Source organism: Rhinopithecus bieti, unplaced genomic scaffold (assembly GCF_001698545.2).
Source record: "Rhinopithecus bieti isolate Rb0 unplaced genomic scaffold, ASM169854v2 scaffold_1557, whole genome shotgun sequence".
Lineage (NCBI taxonomy): Eukaryota > Metazoa > Chordata > Mammalia > Primates > Cercopithecidae > Rhinopithecus > Rhinopithecus bieti.
The window spans coordinates 605154-623408 of record NW_016803512.1 but is presented as its reverse complement, the minus strand read 5'-3'; the positions used below and the strand labels follow the sequence as shown (position 1 = coordinate 623408).

General features: G+C 57.6%; 1 protein-coding gene across 1 annotated transcript in view; it reads left to right on the top strand.

Annotated features, from left to right (window-relative positions):
- ADAMTS2 (ADAM metallopeptidase with thrombospondin type 1 motif 2) overlaps positions 1-18255 on the top strand; it is a 240338-nt gene that overhangs the window by 61201 nt on the left and 160882 nt on the right. Inside the window, exon 2 of the mRNA XM_017888102.1 lies at positions 7657-7810. Within this exon, the coding sequence (XP_017743591.1) occupies positions 7657-7810 (154 nt within the window). The remainder of the gene's footprint in view (positions 1-7656; positions 7811-18255) is intronic.

Sequence of the window (18255 nt, the reverse complement as noted above, 5' to 3'; positions counted from 1 at the left end):
CCTCCCAAAGTGCTGGGATTACAGGCAGGAGCCACGGCGCCTGGTTGGGTTTTGTTTTTTTAAGACAGGATATCTCCCAGACTGGAGTGTCCAAAATAATATTAATAGTAATAATAATCTGACCATTTATTTATTTATTTATTTTGTTTATTTGTTCAGTTTTAGGTTTTGGTTTTTTTGAGATAGGGTCTCTCTCTGTCTCTCAAGTTGGAGCTCAGTGACATGATCTTGGTTCACTGCAACTCTGCCTCCTGGGTTCAAGTGATTCTCCTGCCTCAGCCTCCTGAGTAGCTGGGATTATAGGTGTGGACCACCACGCCTGGCTCATTTTGCATTTTTAGTAGAGACAGGGTTTCACCATGTTGACCAAGCTGGTCTCAAACTCCTGACTGCCTCAGCCTCCCAGAGCGCTGGGATCACATCATTCCCAGCCTACATTTATTATTATAACATATATTTGTTCTTACTTCTGTCATCTAATTTTTGTTTTCTGTTTTTCTGGATTTTTTTTTTTTTGCTGTTTTTCTAGTCTGCCATATTTTCTATATGGCCTATCTTCAGTAATTTGGAAGGTATACATTCGTTTTACTAGTTGTGACTTTTCTAATTTTGAGTAGAATTCTTCAACTTGTATCTATTGACTTTAGAAACTTATCAATAACTGTTGATCCTAACTGAAGATTAGGAAACAAGTGCAATTAAACTGTAATTCCTTTTTTCTTCCTCTACTCTTTGTCTGAGTTTTGTGGGCTTGTTTGGCAATTTTTTGCTCACCCCCATTTATTAAAGTTAAATTATGAATAGTTTATATATTACATAGCTTTTTTTCCCCAAGAATATATGCTAAATGTCTTCTTGTAATCCTAATTATCCCTGTAGCATAGGTGCAGAGGGCAATTCCACTAGTTCGACCTGTGAGTTCCCCACCAGCCAGGTGACTCAGTTTTAAAATCAAGTCCAGGCTGCATAAAATGGCAGGTGAGGGGTGCTGGGGAGGGAGACAGAGGAAGACACTGGGGGTACGCTCAGGGACAGAGGGCTGCCAGGACTCCATGGAGGGCCTTGTGTGCCGGGAGACGGCCTTGACTTTTATTTTGTAGAAGTGGGTTTCTGGTTTTCGGTTTGGTTCGTTCTCCTGGAGCTCTCCTTGGTCCTAGTAGAGTTTTAGAGGGATAAACGGCACCTGCCAATGTGTGCAGGGTTTCTTTTTGGGGTGATGAATAAACAGAATAAACAGTAATTCATAGGCTACCTGGTCCAGCTCCTCAGTTTGCAGAAGAGGGAACTGGGGACCTGCAAGGGGACAGGACTGACCATGACCGCACTGGAAACCAGGTCCCCTGGCTCAGCGTCCAGTGCTCTCCCTCCCTGCCTCGCCCCCCGCCCTGCCCTTCAAAGTGGAGTCTAGCTTTCCTTAGAGCCTCGCTGGGCATGTGACTGTCGGGGCTCCTTGGTCCTGTCGGAGATTGGCTCTGGCCAGCTTAGGCCAAAAAAAGAGACTTTTCTGGAGTAAAGGTCTGTAGGGCCTGAAACTGGGTCCAGGGAAGGGTAGAGCAGTCGGGCAAAGTCATTAGGTTCTGTGGAGCTCAGAGGCACCTCTGTTGTGGTCACTGTCCTCAACAGAACCCTGGAAGGCCCAGCTCCAGCCACAGCTTCAAGACAGAGCCCTGGACAAGGGGTCGCTCTCCAAGAGGAAGGAAGGGAGTGGCTGGCATCTGGCGAGGACTCCATGAAACACAGAGGGGGAGCCAGTGGAGATGCGGGTGAGGACAGCTGTTTCCTAACGCCATGGACAGCTCTGCCCGCTAGCGTTCCTTTTGGAAAAGTGGAAAAGTCAGTATGTGAAATCCTCTGGGATGCTGAACTGTGAAGGAGACCATGGTGGTGAGGACGGAGTGGCTCAAATCCCACTCAATGATATTTCCCACTCCTGGGAGTGTTGAGTGGCGAGGGGTACAGCCCCCTTCCCTGAAAGCTCCCAAGGTTGTTAGAGACCTCCCTGGGGAGCTGGGAGGGGCAAGAGTGCCCGAGCAGGCTCTGAGGAGGCGCCCTGGGAGCTGCAGGCACCGTGCGGCTCTCCCTGTGAGACTGTCGTTCCACCGGGCGGCTCCCACAGCAGGGGAGGCTGCCTGGCCAGTGCCCCGTTGCCCAGCAGAAACTCCCAGGTTCATTACCAAAAGGAAGAAGGAGAGAAAGAATCTTGGAGTTAGAATACTTTCTGGAACGGGAATCTTAGCAGATGCCAGCGTTTAGGGGACTTTTTTTGGCGAGTGTGCATGCTGTGTGTGTATTTTAGAGGGAGGTGAGTTTGAGGGCAACAGGGACTTGCTGCCTTGTCCCTTGGCAAAGTCTGGGTGCCTCTGTGCTTCTTATGCTTTGTGACTTCCACGCTTGATTGTGGCCATTGCAACCTTGGCACACACCTGACAGTCTTTGTGCTGGAGGTTGACAAGGTTGAGTGACAGGCCAGGTCCCAGTCATGCACAGATGGGAGGCTGCTGATGGCTGCAGCTGTGGCTTCCATGGGAGGGGCAGTGAGGCCCAGCCAGCCTGGGTGCCCTGCAGAGGGGAACGGGACGCATGCCTGGGTTTCCCGGGAACCCCTAACTTCCAGGGTGTCTGTGGTTGAATACTTAAAAATTCAGAGTAACAGAACTGTTAAGCCTTTGGATCTTTATACATTTTTAACGTCTAGTTGCCATTTCTAGTAACTACTTTACCATCAATCCAACTGCAAAGGAGTAGGTTCTGTAGAAGGAAGAGGCAGGGCAGGAGTGTAACTCACCAGGGTCTGAATGCCGGCAGCTTTACTTGATGACCCAGGCACTGCCAGGCTCTGGGCCCCTGCAGTGGCACCTGAGGGTCAGGGACAGAGCCCTCCCCATGACCCTCTCTCCATCCCCCAGGGCAGAACCTGGTTGGCTTTGCCAGACATCCACAGACTTCAAGAGCAAGGCAGGACTCACACGGAGAGCCGGGTCGGGGTGTCAACCTTTCTGCAAGACCCCAGGCTGGACAGCTGTGGGGTTGGACAGACAGGCCGCCAGCAGGCTCCCAACTGAGTGCTCTTCAGCCTAGTGTGCTCCTGGAGTTTCTTGAATATTTATTGAGTGGGGAGAGGAAACGGATTCTAATTAATAAAAATTGCATGTAAAAACAGATACGTGACACTGGCAGCAGGAAAATCAAAGTCCTGGAAAAAATGCAGCAAAACCTAGCTCACATTTTGTGCTTTGCTCTTCTGTCAATTTTCTTGTGTTTTTTTGACAGATCGTTCCTGGGATGCATATTAAAGTGTTTGAAAATCAGGGGATAAAATGATCTCCACTTCTTTTGTGAAGTGCCCGCCGCTCCGCGAATTTTTCTGGCCGGTGGTCTTGGCTGGTGGTCTTGGGGTGGTCAGCCTTGGTCTCGGGGCAGGTGCCGCATGCGTGTGCACATCACACAGTGGTCCACAGAGACGGGCGGGGCTGTGAGGAGCGTGTTGAGCATCTGCGTTTGAGAAAGCCACCGCTTGGAGGCTTCTGGCTGTGTGAGGAAGCCTGAGCCCAGGCCCTGCTTCACAGGGACCCCAGTGTGCTCCTGTGCTCTCCACGGAGTCTCCTGCAAGGATGCCCTTCCAGGAGGCAAGGCCCAGGGCAGCATCAGATGGAGCTAGTGCCGTTGGCTCAGCCAAGAGATTGTCCTAGGGGAGCCTACCTGCTGGCGGGAGACCCCAAACTCCTCTGGGTTGCTCCGGGAGAGAGAGAGTACTGCCATAGCCAGGCCTGACATGGCCTAATCGTTACACTAGGTCCCTCCAGAATAACCCCATGGCCTCAGGCCTGTGGCATGGAGGCTCCCGGCTGCAAGGTCCTCCAGAAGATGGGGCTGCCATAAGGGGTCCTCATGCCCCAGTGTCCTGCCCTAACTGGCTCCATCAGCCCAGTCTGGCCCAGGGGCCTGTCTGGGAGATGCCCTTTCTGCACAGGTGTGGGCTCTGATTCCTGGAACTTGTGTCCGCAGGCTGTCTGCCCACCTAGGCCTCAGTTTCCTCATTTGGAAAGCAAGCTGGCTGGCTGAAGTCACTTGGGTGGAGGCATGGCCTGGTTCTCAGCGTCTGCCAGGCTGCATGTGCTCCTGTGTGAGTGTGCACGGGAAAGGGCAACCGGCCTCATGTACAGGCGAGTCACTGGACGCTTGGGGAGCTTGACACCTTGCCTGAGGTCACCTGGCCAGCTAGAAAGGGTGCCAGGAACTCAGAACTTCACACTCCAGGACAGCTTGTCCGCTGCCACTCCCCAGGGTTATTCCTGCACTTCATTGAATTAGTTTCAGTAATAAGATGGATTTGAGGCACCAGCCTCCCCCGCACCACACACTGGGACCGTCAGTGCTGGACCCTCCCAAATCCTGCACTGGTAAACACGCTGCGCCCGTGCCAGTGGACAGGGATGGCTGTGGTCTCCCCGCCTGCCTGCTCGGTGCCTCCCTTGGGGGTCGCAGCCTCTGGCTTTGGGGTCATCGGTTCACTCATCCCACAGGCATCTGCTGAGTCTCTACCAGGCCTGGTTGGGCCCTGAGACCCAGGGATGAGTCAGAAGCGTGGGGCCTGCAGGGTTCCCACTGCCCCCTTCCACACTCCTCCCACAGCCCTGATGACCTCCTTCCCCGACCTCGGTCTTGCCCTGGTAACTCTGGTTCCCCCTGCCTCTTCAGCCTCTTCCCCAGAAGCCCAGGATGCCCAAGCCCAGAGTGTCCTGTGCTCCTTGCCCTTCTTCTCATGCCCCTCAGAGAACGGCACCCGCTTTGCCGGCCACCCACTGGGACCCTGAATTAGTTTTCTGCGGCTGCTGTAAGAAAGTACTTAAAACAGCAGGAATTCGTCCTCTCAGTTCTGAGGCCGGAAGTCCGAAGTCAGCATAACCTGACCCAAATCCAGGCGTCGGCAGGCTGCACTCCCTCTGGAGGCTCCAGGGGAGGATACTTTCTGGCCTCTGCCAGCTCCTGGGGGCTGCCAGTGTTCTTTGGCTTGAGGTCGCATTGCTCCAATCGCCAAGGCTGGCATCTGGCACCCTCCCTGTCTGCCCATGGCCTCGTCCTCTGCGCATCTGCCTAGTCCCCCTCTACTCCCCCATAAGGAAGTGGACAAGTGACTGCATTCAGGGCCCAGCCAGCCCCAGAGCCCACCTGATCATACCGGCAGAGTCTCTTTCCACCATGTCCTGCTACCCTCACAGTTGCCAGGGACGGGGGCCTGGGTGACTTTGGGGGCCGTCTTTTTCAGCCAGCCACAGACCTGGAAGCCCACCTGGGTGCTGCCTCCTCCCTCCCATCTCAACTGGATCTACCCTACCACGTCCTGTCCATTCCACTCCTCACCTCCCTCATACCTGCCACTTGTCCCTGTCTCTCATGCTCCCGTCTGGACCATTGTCCCTCTCCCAGGCACCTGCCATGCCTTCTCCCCAGGACCCCGGACCCATTTTTGTTCTTCAGCCCATTCCCCCTGCGGCAGCCACCATGCTTCTGAACAGGAATCAGATCAAGGCTCCCCCCAGAAGCCCCTGGCTGCCTACAACCCTCCCTCACCAGCCCCCTGAGTGACAGGCCACCGGGCACTGTGCCTTCGATGCTCCTGTCCACCCACCTGGTCAGCGGTTCCTACCAGCTGTGCTCCGTCCACCTCCCCAGCCATGGCATGTGCGGTTTCCTCTGTCTGGAGCACTGATTCTCTCTCCAACTCTTTGGCCAGTGCAAAGGGATTGGGTCGGTTTGGATAGATGTCACCTCCTGCTGGAGGCATCCTTCATTCGGGAGCCAGGCCTGATGCTGGGCCCTGTGTTCCTCCAGGCCCTGCACTTCCACCAGCCCCTGCCTGGCACATCAGCTTCCCAAGGACCCAGGCTGAGTGCGCCGGCAGGCATCTCCAGCCTCCCTCCCTACTTGAGGCTGGGGCAGCCGCCCAGCAGGCCCTTGTGGGCACTGACTGCATCTCAGTCTGCAGGGGCTCCCAGCCAGCAACAGGATGGTGCTCACCGAGCACCTCAGGTCAGGCAGAAGGAGGGCAGCCCGTACACCACTGTGCCCCCTGCCCCAGCCAGGATGATGATGTGGCAGAGGCCATCACCAGGTTACTTCGGGGGTGCGTGGTTTTCGCACATCCAGATGGCAGGTGCCGGGGCTACCCACCAGAGGGCACACTCCTGACTGGACAGGGGACCCCAGCCAGTGCTGGCTAAGCTTTGGAGCATCGATGGGTGCTAGAAATGCCAGCTTTTCTGATTTTCAAGAGAGTTTGGAAATCTGGTCATTTATGTGAACTCTCCTGTTTCTTAAGTTTGAGCAACAAATTCAAGCTTTTAAAATCCCCTGCATGGGTCATAAGCCAGTGATCTGAAGGAAACACTCTGAAGGCTGGACACAGTGTGAGTTTCCAGTGTGAGACTTTGGTTTATGGATAATGGACTAAAAGATAAAAGTGTGGGAACTGGAGTGGTCATGGGATGGGTGGACCTGGTGGTGCCAGCAGGCTGGATGGCAGGGGAGGGCTGGGGAGGGCAGGGGAGGGCAGGGGAGGGCAGGCTGGATGGCAGAGGAGGGCACAGGAGAGCAGGGAAGGGCAAGCTGGACAGCAGGGGCGGGCAGGCTGGATGGCAGGTGAGGGCAGGGGAGGTGAGGGGGGCTGAGTCAGGCCTCAAAGGGAGAACACAGGTTTACCAGATGGCCGAGTTGGGAGTGGGGTGGTGGGGAATGGGGATTCCTGAGTTGACAGCATGGTGGGTTCAGGGGCTGGGTGGCTCGGCAGGTGCACACAGCCCAGTGAGGAGCGTGGGGTGTGCAAGCCAGGGTCTGGGAGGGTGGGGCAGGTCAGGAGCCTGAATGCCAGCGTACAGAGCAGCCTGAGTTCCAACGGAAATGCGGGCCCAGCGAGGAGTTTGTAGTAAGGGAGGGCACTGGCTGGTCTAGCGGGTCAGGGGCATCAGTTCAGCTGCCTGTGGAGTCTGGGCTGGTGGCTGACACAGAGAGCGGGAGAGAGTGGGGGCAGTGGGGACTGGAGCCAGCTGCAGGGGCGTGTGTTCTGTCCAAGACCCGCTGTGGTCAGGGCCTGCGTTTTCCAAGGAAAGCTAGGATTCCGTGTTCAAGACATGAAATCTCATCATTCTGAGTGTTAGCTTCAGAGCTTTAAAAATGTTGTTTGGCCCAAATGGAACATGTCTGTGGGCAGATTCCATCCCTGGCTGACTGTTTTGACCTTTGTCTTGGACTCTGGGCTCCTGGGAGTGGGGGCAGCTCTTGGCTCGTATTTGATGCACTTTGGTGGGTGCCCTCTGGGGACATGCACAGGCCCACAGCTGCCCTTGAATGTCTCCAGGCATCTCTGGACAGTTATGACTTTATAAACACAGTAACTTTTCTGAAAGCAGAGAGGGTTGGCGTACAGGGGTGGAGACGACCCAGACAGAGGCCCCCATTCCTAGACAGGGCGGAGGGCGGGGGGCCTCTGGGGCCACATGTTCATGCCCTCCGGCCAGCCCAGGCTTCAAGCTGAGCACCAGCTGGGGTGCTGGGCAGGGTCCTCAGATGGGAGGTACTCCCTGAGGGGGTCTCCTGACTGTTCCCCTTCCTTGGTCTTTTGTGTGCTGGAAATCTGATCATGTTGTCTTTGTCCTGCAGGCTGGTCTGATCCGGATGGAGGAGGAGGAGTTCTTCATCGAACCCTTGGAGAAGGGGCTGGCGGCGCAGGAGGCTGAGCAAGGCCGCGTGCACGTGGTGTATCGCCGGCCCCCCAAGTCCCCTCCTCTAGTGGGGCCACAGGCCCTGGACACAGGTGAGGCTACTGCAGGTGGGCAGGCTGTGTGGAGAGCCCTCTGAGGCCCTAGTCCCCAGGGGAGCATCCCAGAGACTCAGGCAGCTCTCTGAAGACCAGCTTCGCCGCTGAGGCTGAGCCCCAGTCTCAGTGGCTCAGGAATGGGCCAGCTGCCTGGCAGACGGCAGGGCATAGCAGGGCTGCTGGGGCTGGGGCCTCTCCTCTGGGTGCACATGGGTGACAAGCAGCCCAGGCACCTCTGCCTTCAGGTCTGGGGCCTCCATGGTGGACAATGAAGGCTGTCCAAGGGCTTGTCTTCTGTTGTCTAAGGGCGAGCAAGTGTCGTGGAGTGGGGTGGGGCCCAGACCAGGCCTGAGTCCAGTGCCCGCATCTCTGAGTCTGTGCCTGTGAAGATGCCTCCAGTGCCCCAGACAGCGCCTCCCCTGCCTCTGTGCTGCCACGGTCCCCGGGAGGGTGCCTGTGGTAGGTCCCAGCCCTCGCCTGGCTGCTCAGGAAGAAAGGCCCTGCATGCTCTTTCTGGATCCCTGGAGGCATGTGCCCTACAAAGACTCTGGAGATGCTCCCAGCAGCCTCAGCAGTCTCCGCACAGACTCACGGCTTCTGTCTTTTTCAACTCAGAACCCATGTGTGCCCTGGGCCCAGAAAGCTGAAAGGAGCTGCCGGGTGGCCATGGTGACAGTCCCTGACTGTCGCCTCAGACCTGGCCTCGCTGTGCCAGCCTCCACCTCCCAGCATCTCCCAATCTCTGGTCCTGGATTGTGGTGAAGCCAGGGTCAGTGTCTGATGTGGTTCTACGGGCCCATAGTTCTCAGGGTCCCCTGTGTGGTCGGGGACGCCTGGCCTGTGCTTGGCTCTTACTGGGAGAGTGGGAAGCTGTGAGCTCAGCCCTCGGCCTCTGGTCAGGACCCCCTGGGTGAAGAGAGCCTGGGGCTCAGGGTCAGGCACACCTGCCTGTTCACAGCGAATGCTCCAGGGACCTGGGCTGGGCAGCCCCTGTGCTGTGATTTACTAAGGTACTCCTGTCACTCCATAGCATCCCTGCCTCATTTACTGTAGGTGTCTCTGACTTCCTAGCTTGACAGATAAATTGAGTACAGCCTGGCAGGGCACAATTCTAATTTCATGAAACGGCATCAGATACCTTTGAAAAGGAATGGCTCCGTCAGGAAGCCCACTGTGCTCTGGAGACGTCAGTGTAACTGGTGGCCCCTGTTCCTTGGGGCCAAGTCAGCGTCTCCTGTGCTGCAGACAACCAGGCCACTGGGCACTGCCCGCCCAGCCTTCTCCAGCTGCGGTCTCAGCCTCGACTGCTTATTCCCCGCCTTGGACTATTTTGCAGGGAAGGAAGGAGGAGTAATCCAGGAGGGCAAGCGTGAAATGGGGCTGGGCCTCAGTTTCGCTCCTGGCTAGCTAGCTGCCTTGGGGCAAGCCCAGTGGCGTTAGCAACCCCTGTGTCCCCGAGAGCTCCGGGGCTGGTCACTTGGTGCTGTGGGCTTGGTGCTTCTGGCTGGCCTCTCCTGGAAGACTCAGGGGGGTTCTGGGGGCCTCTGCTCAGGTGAGGGGAGCTGGCCGTGTGCCCTTGGCCATGTCTCTGATCCCAAATTCCATATGGTGCTTGTCTTCCTGAACATGGCAGCCCTTCCCCCACAGCCTGGCCGGCCTTGCCTTATTTTCTGGGCTTCTGCTGGTGTTTGGCATCTTCTACTGAATCCTCCCTCCACCCCCACCCCCAATCCACATATCTTTAATGAGAACTTGAAATTCAGAACACAGGAAAGGAATTTCAAACTCCGAATAAGCCCAGAAACCATTGGCCTTAGAAGACGCTGGGTGAGGCCGGCTGCCAGGTCAGCGGTGAGGCTGGGATGGAAGGTGGGGGTTTGGTAATGGGCTGTGGGGGAGGACGCGAGCCTGTCCAGCCTGAGATCTAGGCCTTGGGCCCAGGCTGCAAACCCAGGGTCTCCAGCTGAAAGCCCAAGCTATGGGTGTGGGCGTGGGCCTGGGGCTATAGGTCCGGATCCCAGGCCTTGGGGCTGGGGCCAAGTCCCCTTTGCTTGATGTTCCTGTCTGGTGTCTGCAGGACCCTGTGTGAGGGGATTGGGCCTTCAGGGAGCTAGCCCCCACTCCATGCACCTAATTGTTAATTGTTCCCATGCAGCCCTGGGCTGAGGTCGACACATTGGCTGGAAGGGCGGAGCTGGGTGGAGGGCCCACGGTGACCTCAGGCGTCCAGCTTTCCATCTGCCTGGGCCTTTGAGTGGCAACGGGGAGGTGCATAGAAGCTGTGTGTTGTGGTATAGTGAGGGGCGCAGCCTGCCTGGCACATAGCTCCAGGACCTGGGTGCAGGGGTGTGTGTGTGTGTGTGTGTGTGTAGGGGACCCTTTCTTCTAGTGAATTCTGAGGGAACCCTGATAGATCTGTGTGGCCCTGGTGGAAGCTGGCAGGAGGTGCTGGCTGGCAGTTTCTTCCTGCCTCCCGAAAAGCAACGTCTGGAAGTGGGTGTGAAGCACCCTGCTATTTATGTTCTGCCGGGGAAGGTGACACACCTGCCCTGGGTGTCCCAAAGGGGGGTGGGCATCAGTCTGGGTGGCGGGATCTCCCTGCAGGGTCAGGGGTGCCTCCTTTTCAGGGTTGCTGAGACCGGTGTCCTGTTTTCCCCGAGAAGCCCACAGGCTGACCAGGGTGATCTCGGGGGCTCATGGAGCCTCAGGAAATCATTTTCACTAAGAGTCTGTGTCATCCAAGATCAGTTGCTGGGTTGCAGATCGCCTGGGAAAACGGATGGAAAATGACGGTTTTAACATGTTTCACAGACTCAGGCCAGGGATGAGCGTGTGCGCTGGGCAGCTTAGGTAATACCCGGGAGAGAGTGTTAGGAGGGCCAAGGGGGAGGGAGGGAGCGGGCAGGGTCCTTTTCTCTCCTCCCTGGCCATGCTGGCCTTGGCAGAAGGGTCCTGCTCAGTGCTGCTGGCCTGGGAACCTGGCCAGGACCAGAGGCAGAGCTCTGAGGCTGGGTGACCTTTTGGGGAGAGGTGGTTGAGGTGCCCCCCCTTCCCCCCGCCAGGCATTCTGACAGGCATCTCGAATCCCTGTTCTCTGCCCTTCCCAAGGCCAGCTCTGTGCCCAGGGACACTGTACTGGGGTTCAGGGACAGGGCGCCCTGTGGCATTGTCCTCTCTGGTGTGTGTGTGTCTCATCCTGTGTAGGACTGTTGAGGAGGGAGCCCCAGGGAGCTTGAAACAATAGAAACGTTGATATGGTTTGTCTCTGTGCCTCCACCTGAATCTCATCTTGTAGCTCCCATAATTCCCCTGTGTTGTGGGAGGGACCCAGTGAGAGATGATTGACTCATGGGGGTGGGTCTTTGCCGTGCCGTTCTTGTGATAGTGAATGGGTCTCATGAGATCTGATGGTTTGAAAAACGGGAGTTTCCCTGCACAAGCTCTCTCTCTGTCTCTCGCCTGCTGCCGTGTGAGACGTGCCTTTCACCTTCTGCCGTGATTGGGAGGGCCTCCCAGCCGCGTGGAACTGAACGTCCAATAAATCTCCTTCTTTTGTAATTTGCCCAGTCTCGGGTGTGTCTTTATCAGCATCGTGAAAACGGACTAATACCCATGTATTCTCTCACAGCTCTGTGGGCCAGGAGTCTGAAATGAATCTCACTGAGCCAAGATCAAGGGTGGACAGGGCTGTGCTCCCTCCAGACGCCCCAGGGAAGAATGTGTTTCTGGCCCGTCCCAGCTCCTGGGGGCTGCCAGCCTCCCTTGGCTTGTGGCTGCATCATGCCAATCTCTATCCCTGGGTCATATCACCCCCTCCTCTTCTGACAGTGTCCCCGTGCCTCCCTCTTGCAAGGATGCCTTGATTGCATTTAGGACTCACCCCAGTAATCCAGGACAGTCTTCTCATCTCAAGAGCCTTCCCGTAAGCACATCTGCAAAGCCCTTTCTTCCCATAGAAGGTACCCATCTCAGGTTGCAGGAATCCGGACCCAGCATCTTTGGGGGCACCGTGCAGCCAGCTACAGGATGTGAATGGCCCTTGCGTACAAGGCTGGCCACGCAGTGCACAGCACACCTGGGAGGCGCCCGTCTAGGTCATGTGGAGGATCAGCACTGTAGGCTTCACTTACTCCTTCCCAGGGCATATAGCCCAGAGGCACAGCCCAGGCAGGCCCTGGTCCTGCTGCCTCCCTCACTGGACCCTCCACCTGGTGGTGTGGGAGCTCTTCCCTGCATGCCTGAGTGCCCATCTCAGCCTGGCAGTCCTCCCCCATCCCCTGCATTAAGGGACCTGGAGAGGCTGACTCCAAGACCACGTGCATAGAGAAGCCAATGCTGCTGTTGACACTGAGGGCCTCTCTAGCTTCCCAGAGACTGACCTTGGGATTCCGCGAAGGTTGCCACACAGTGAGAAAGACCCCGAGTCATGTGTTGGGCATGTGGTCTCTGTTTCAGACAGTGCCATTTGCAGAATGTCAAGACAAGAGCTGCAAACTCAGAGGCCGGCAGGGCTTGGCAGGCAATGCCAACACGGACAGCAGTGGAGGAAAAACAGATAATTGCACCCCCCTTGGCCTGGCTTTCATTTCTCTCCTTTTGATAGAAACATGGACGACCAAGAATACATCTCCACTAAAGAGAAACAGCAGCAGGAATGCAGCTGCCTGTGGTGTCCAGCCCTGGCCTTGCCATGGGCACAGGGCATCTGGGAGACCCTGCAAGGAGCGACAGACCCTCCTCAACTCCCTTGACCTCAATCTGGTAGAAGTGTGGGTCTGGTGCAGCTGAACATCCTATCAAGAGAATCCAGACATCAGAATTTTTATGTGAACCTTCCTGATGTTAAAATGTGTCTTCAAATTTCTGGAATGAGAGGATGAACTGAGAGGGCTCCAGGAATCCAGCCGAGGCACTGAGCTCAGTGAGTTGGCAAGAGCTGGCTCGGCAGGGCCCAGGCCGACCCCAGTACAAGAGACAGCCCCTATCACCAAGCGAGAGGACCAGGCCTCGGGGGTCTGGGGAGTCACTCAGGAAGTGCCTGGTTGGAGACACAGAGACGGTCCGGGCACAAGGACGCTGGCCAGGTCCAGGGCTCAGCCAGCAAATCCAGCCAAAGCCCTCTTTCCACAGAAGGCTCCACATCAGCATTCTGCCTCCAGCCCCGGGCCCTGCACATCCAGTGGGAGCTCTCATGCCTGGGGTCCCCTCCCGTGTTCACTATATGGATCGAACAAAACACGGTTCCCCATTGGCTGGCTGTGATGCAGAGGCGGAAGCATCCTCTGCCCTCCTCTGTGGGCTGCTCTCCTGGGGCTTCCCCGGGTCTGGCCTTGGGACAGAGGAAGGGCAGGTGCTTCCCGTCCTGGGGAACTGCTACCAGGCTGCCGTGCATACACCCCGCTGGGCTGAAGGAAGAGAAGTCAGACAGCAATGTGCTGGTGACCTTGGCTGCCTCCACTCCAGACGCCGCTGGTGCCAAGCCTCTGCCTGCTGCTGTCAGGCTGCAGCGTCCTCCCTGACGGGCAGAGGAGGCACACCACCATGGGAGCCTCTCAGCCTCACTGCACCAAGGAAAGCCCGCCAGGAAATAGAGGACAAGCGCCGGCACAGGGCAGCTCCTCCATGTGGCTGAGCGTGGCTGCCACCTGCAGCCCACAGCCAGCCCTTCCCCACCAGGCCAGGAAGAGCCCCCTCCTGACCCACAGTCTCCACCCTGTGACTTTGCCTTGAGTTGGGTAGGAGTTTTCCAGGCTGCAGGGGATCCTGGGGGAAGAGTGGGCAGGGGAGGGGACCTCAGGTATAACAGCTGCCCCTGGGTGTTCAGGGCCCAGGACTGGAGGCAGGGAGCTGATGGGGCAGCCTTTGTGGAAGCTGCAGCCTTGAATGACCCAAGGTGGTGATGGCGCCCTCCAGTTTCAAAAGAGTTGAGTGTTTCAGCAAGCTTGTGCTGGTTGCAGTGTGGGGGAGGCTGGAGGCAGGGAGGCTGTGGGGGAGGCTGGAGCAATGGCATAGGAGAGAGAGAGGAGCTCTGTTCTCTCAGGCCATAGGACCAGGGAGCAGGCGAGACTCATCTACTCAGTGTCGAGCAAATAGCCAGCCCCACTGACACAGCAGATGTGAGGCTAGGCCTGGTGGCGGTTGGGGGGCCCAGGATAGGGCAGGACGGCTGTTGCTTTGTTGGGGGCTGCAAGTTTGCCGAATGCCGGGTCAGAGAGCCCTTCAGCCCTGTAGCTGTTGACGTCCATCTCAGCTTCCTGTGGCTACTGTATCAACTTACCCACACCTTAATGACTTAAAACAGTATACATGTATTCTCTCACAGTTCTGGAGCTCAGAAATTGGAAATAGGCTTTTAGGGGCTAAAATCAAGGTGTTGGCAGAACTGGTTCCTTCTGGAGGCTCCAGGGCAGGATCCATTCCTGGCCTCTCCCAGCTCCTGGAGGCTGCTGGCGTTCCTTGGCTTGTGGCCACATTGCTGCAGTCTCTGCCTCCCTGGTCACATGGCTTCTCCTCTTCTATAGGCAGCTCTCCCTCTTAGAAGGGCACTTGTGACAACATTTAGGGCCCACTGGGACCATCCAGGTTACTCTCCCCATCTCAAGACCCCTAATTTAAACACATTTGCAAAGTCTCTTCTGCCATATAAGGTAACGCTCACGAGTTTTAGGGATTAGGACATGGACGTCTCGGGGGGCTCATGATTCAGCTGACATGTCTGAGTGTTGAACCTCGGGTCCTAAGGGAGAATGGAGAGAGGCCTTTGGCTGGATTTGCAGGGTGAGCCCTGGACCTGGCCAGCGTCTTGTGCCCGGACCTGTCTCTGTGTCTCCAGCCAGTCACTTCCTGAGCAACTCCCTGGACCCCTGAGGCCTGGGCCTCTCATGTAGTGATAGGCGCTCTCTCTCATACCCTGGTCAGCCTGGGCCCTGCCAAGCCACTGTTGCCAACTCACTGAGTTCAGCGCCCTAGAGCCCTCTCAGAGCTTCCTCTCTTTCTACTCTGGAGCTGTGCCTGCAGCCCCGGCCCCGGGAAACCCAGGGAGAAGCACGGATTGTGAAACCCGAGGCGGCTCCGGGAGGCGTGCTTCAGGGCTGAGCGCACCCTTGGCAGACGCCGTGGCGCTCCTGTCCTCGTGCAGACCGGGCCCTTGGGATGACTGTTGGAGATGCCAGTGTGGTGATGTGGCCCACGCGGAAGGGGTGGGCGGGGGCCGGCGCTGGGAAAGCCGAGGCTGCACATTCTCCGAGGTTGGAGTTGCCTGGGGTCAGCCGGGGAGAGCAGGAGGGGCCAGCTCCCAGGCCTGGCTGGCTTTCCGGCTGGCGTCTGCTGCTCGGAGCACTGCCCTGTGGGTGCTTCCCAACCCCGGGCTGTGAAGGCAGAAGCGAGGCTTGCACCTGGGCGAGGGCTTGGCCCCCCTTATCCCGCAGGGGAGATGTGCCAGGGTGTGCTCCCCCTCCATGGCGTCTGGGCCTGGCACTCCGCCTGACAGCCCCCACGTGCGCAGCTCCTCCCCTGTGCCTCCGACATAAATGTAGTCCCTGAGTCTCAGGCCTGCCCTTCCCCCACCACCTCTCGCCTCCGAATATGGTTTCTGGTTCAGGGGTGGAGCCGACCAGGTGAATGTGGCTGGCAAGAGCCTGGATCTTTGGTGGAGCACCGTGGGCAGGTGACAAGCGTGACCCGGAAGATGGTGGTCTTGGCCCTGGCTTGGCTGCAGCCCCAACTCGAGTGCAGGGACAACTCTGGAAGACCGGTCAGTGGTTCTGAGGAACTGCATTAGGGCTGCTCCCACAGATGCTTCCAGCGCGAGGTGGGTGAGTGGGGTGGACAGCGGGCAGTTTGGTGCAGGGGTCAGTGTGCTCAGCTCCACCTGGCATGCTGCTGTGCTGGCTCACTGAGGGGCCCAGGGCAGCTCACTCAGCCCCTCAGGATCTCCGTACCTGGGTGCGGTAGCACAGGGGTTGTTGGAATTACACAGGGCACAGGGCGCCTGCCCGGTGCTCACTGTGACGCTTGCTGAGGCTCTCCAGTCCCCTTTCCCTACTCTGTCTCATCGTCTTCCACAGACACAGTGAACTAATACTTTCTTTCCTTCCCTTGAATCTGTGTTGGGAATGACCTCCAGAGAGCTTTTCTGGTGATGCGCAGGGTAACCACGCCTGGCATGCAGACAGTGCACGGCTCAGGGGCGAAGCCGTGATCTGCTCACAGGGGCACCTGGTGTTCGATTAGCAGCTGTGGGCTGGGCACGCCCCCCTTCGGGTCCCCAGCAGGGCAGAGGCAGCCTCCTGGGAGAGAGGCGATGTCTCCAGGGCATCTTTCCACGTCTGTGACATCTGTGCCTTGGGTGTAGGAGCCTGCTGGCTGGGGTGAGGTTGGGGCAAGGAGCAGTGGGGCCTGCTTGGGACCCAGGTGAGGCTCTCTTCATGCCCTGGGTGCCCCATGGATGACTGTGGAAGAGACATGGGCACCCTGCATAATGGGGACAAAGGGACTGCATCCCATGGTGGGTCCTTTTGGGGAAAGAGAGGGGGTGGGGCGACAGGTGAGAGGTGTTGGGTATCAGCAGAGGCAGCTGGAGGGACATCTGAAGGGGACAGGAAGCACTTCCCCAGCTTGGCTCAGAAACTGCATTTGGGTCCGAGGTCCAAACTCTGCCAGTTTGTGCCAGACGGAGGCCTCTGACCACAGGCCCCACCTCCTCTCAGAATTCTCTGCAGGTTGGCAGACACTTCAGCCAGCTCCAAGCCTGAAATCTTTTCTATAAAAATTTCCAATTTTGTTTGACCCGTTTCTCTTTGAAATTAATCCTCGGCAGCGCTGCGCTCTGGGCCCTGAAGGAGCTCTGAGCGGGGAAAAGGTCGCACAGTCAGATGGACGTGCTGGCGTCTGGCTTCTCTCTGTCCTGATCTCTGGCTTCATTTTCCTCTCCTTCTGTCTCACCCTCTTTCACGTGCCTGTGCACACACATTTGGGGCACGGCTGGATTCTTCCGCTGGGATGTCTCTCTCAGAGCTCTTGACGTGGTCCCTTTGGCCGGCGCTTGCCCTGAGCTGTGGGCTGCACCACGGGCAAAGCTGGTAGAGAACCCGGCCAGGAGCGCACTGGCGCCTCCCACGGCTCCCATCCCAACCTGTCAGGATGGTGGTGCACACCCAGAGAGAGCTTACAGGACAGGGCAGGAGGTGATCTGGGCACTGCGCCTGCATGGAGAGGTGGCTGGTGCTGGTCTGGTTGGGAAAAGGCTGGGCACCTGAGTGCCATGTGGGTTCAGTAATGCTCATTATTACTATAATGCTGCTCCCCAAATCACAGGAGGAATAATAGCATTAGCAGCTCTACTGCTTAGGGGGAGACCGAGACTCAGAGAGGGCACCTTGCCTGCTACCACTAGTGTGTTCTCCTTCATTCACTCATCACGTTCTTGCTATGTGTCCGCCGTGTGTCTGGGGCAGGACTGGGTGCTGGGGCTGTAGCAGCGGAGGAACCTGACTGAGTCCCTGATCTCTGGGCTCACAGCCCAGCAGGGGAGACCCGGTGAGCAGATGCTTGCAGACAGTGGAGAATCCTGTGAACAAAGTAAAACGGGGTGAAAGGGCAGCATGAGAAGGCAGGCAATGGAGGGAGGTGCCCCAGGTTGGTGGTGATGGGAAAGCCCAGCCCTGGGAAGGGTGTTCCAGGCAGAGGGAACAGCACACGCAGGGGCCCTGAGGCTGGAGTTACTGCAGCGTGACCAAGGGGCAGAAAGCAGAGTGAGTACCTGGATCCCAGTGGGAGGCGTGCGGGGCCAGGAGGGATGGGCAGCACTCATCGCTTTGAAGGGACTGTCACGGTGTGGGGTGGGAATTCATTCTGTGTGTGGTGGGAGGCCTTTGGAGGGTTTTTGGTGGAGGGGGTGGAAGCAGGGAGGAATCCCAGTGACCGATTGCGGTGCCCATGCCGGTGGGGTGGAGCCAGTGAGTTCAGGAGGAGTTTGAGGTGGAGCTTCCAGGACATGGTGTGAAGGAAGGAATCAAGGACATGTCCTGCCCCTGAAAGGTGACATGGCTGGGAGGCTGGCCGGGCAGTTGCTGGTGGGGGTGGCAGGTCAGGTGGCCTGGGCCAAGTGCAGGAACCAGAATTGGTACCCATCACTCTGACTGCACAGCTGCCCGCGTCTACTGCTCTGCACTGCCCTGGCCCAGAGGGAGGTGTTTTCCCAGGAAAGGTGCCAAGGCCAAGACCCATGTGCTCCCAGACTTGGGGGCGGGAGCAGGAGCCCCCGATGCAGCCCCACAGGCAGCCAGGCCCCGGGATGAACTGCCACCTCCTCTTGCTCCAGGAGGCAGAGGTTCTGCTCTGTGGGGCAGGCTCTCAGGGACAGTGTGAGGTTTGGGGTGCCATGGGTGCGCATGCATCCTTGTTTCTCTAGCAGGACAGGTCCTGCTTCCCCTTGCCTGCCA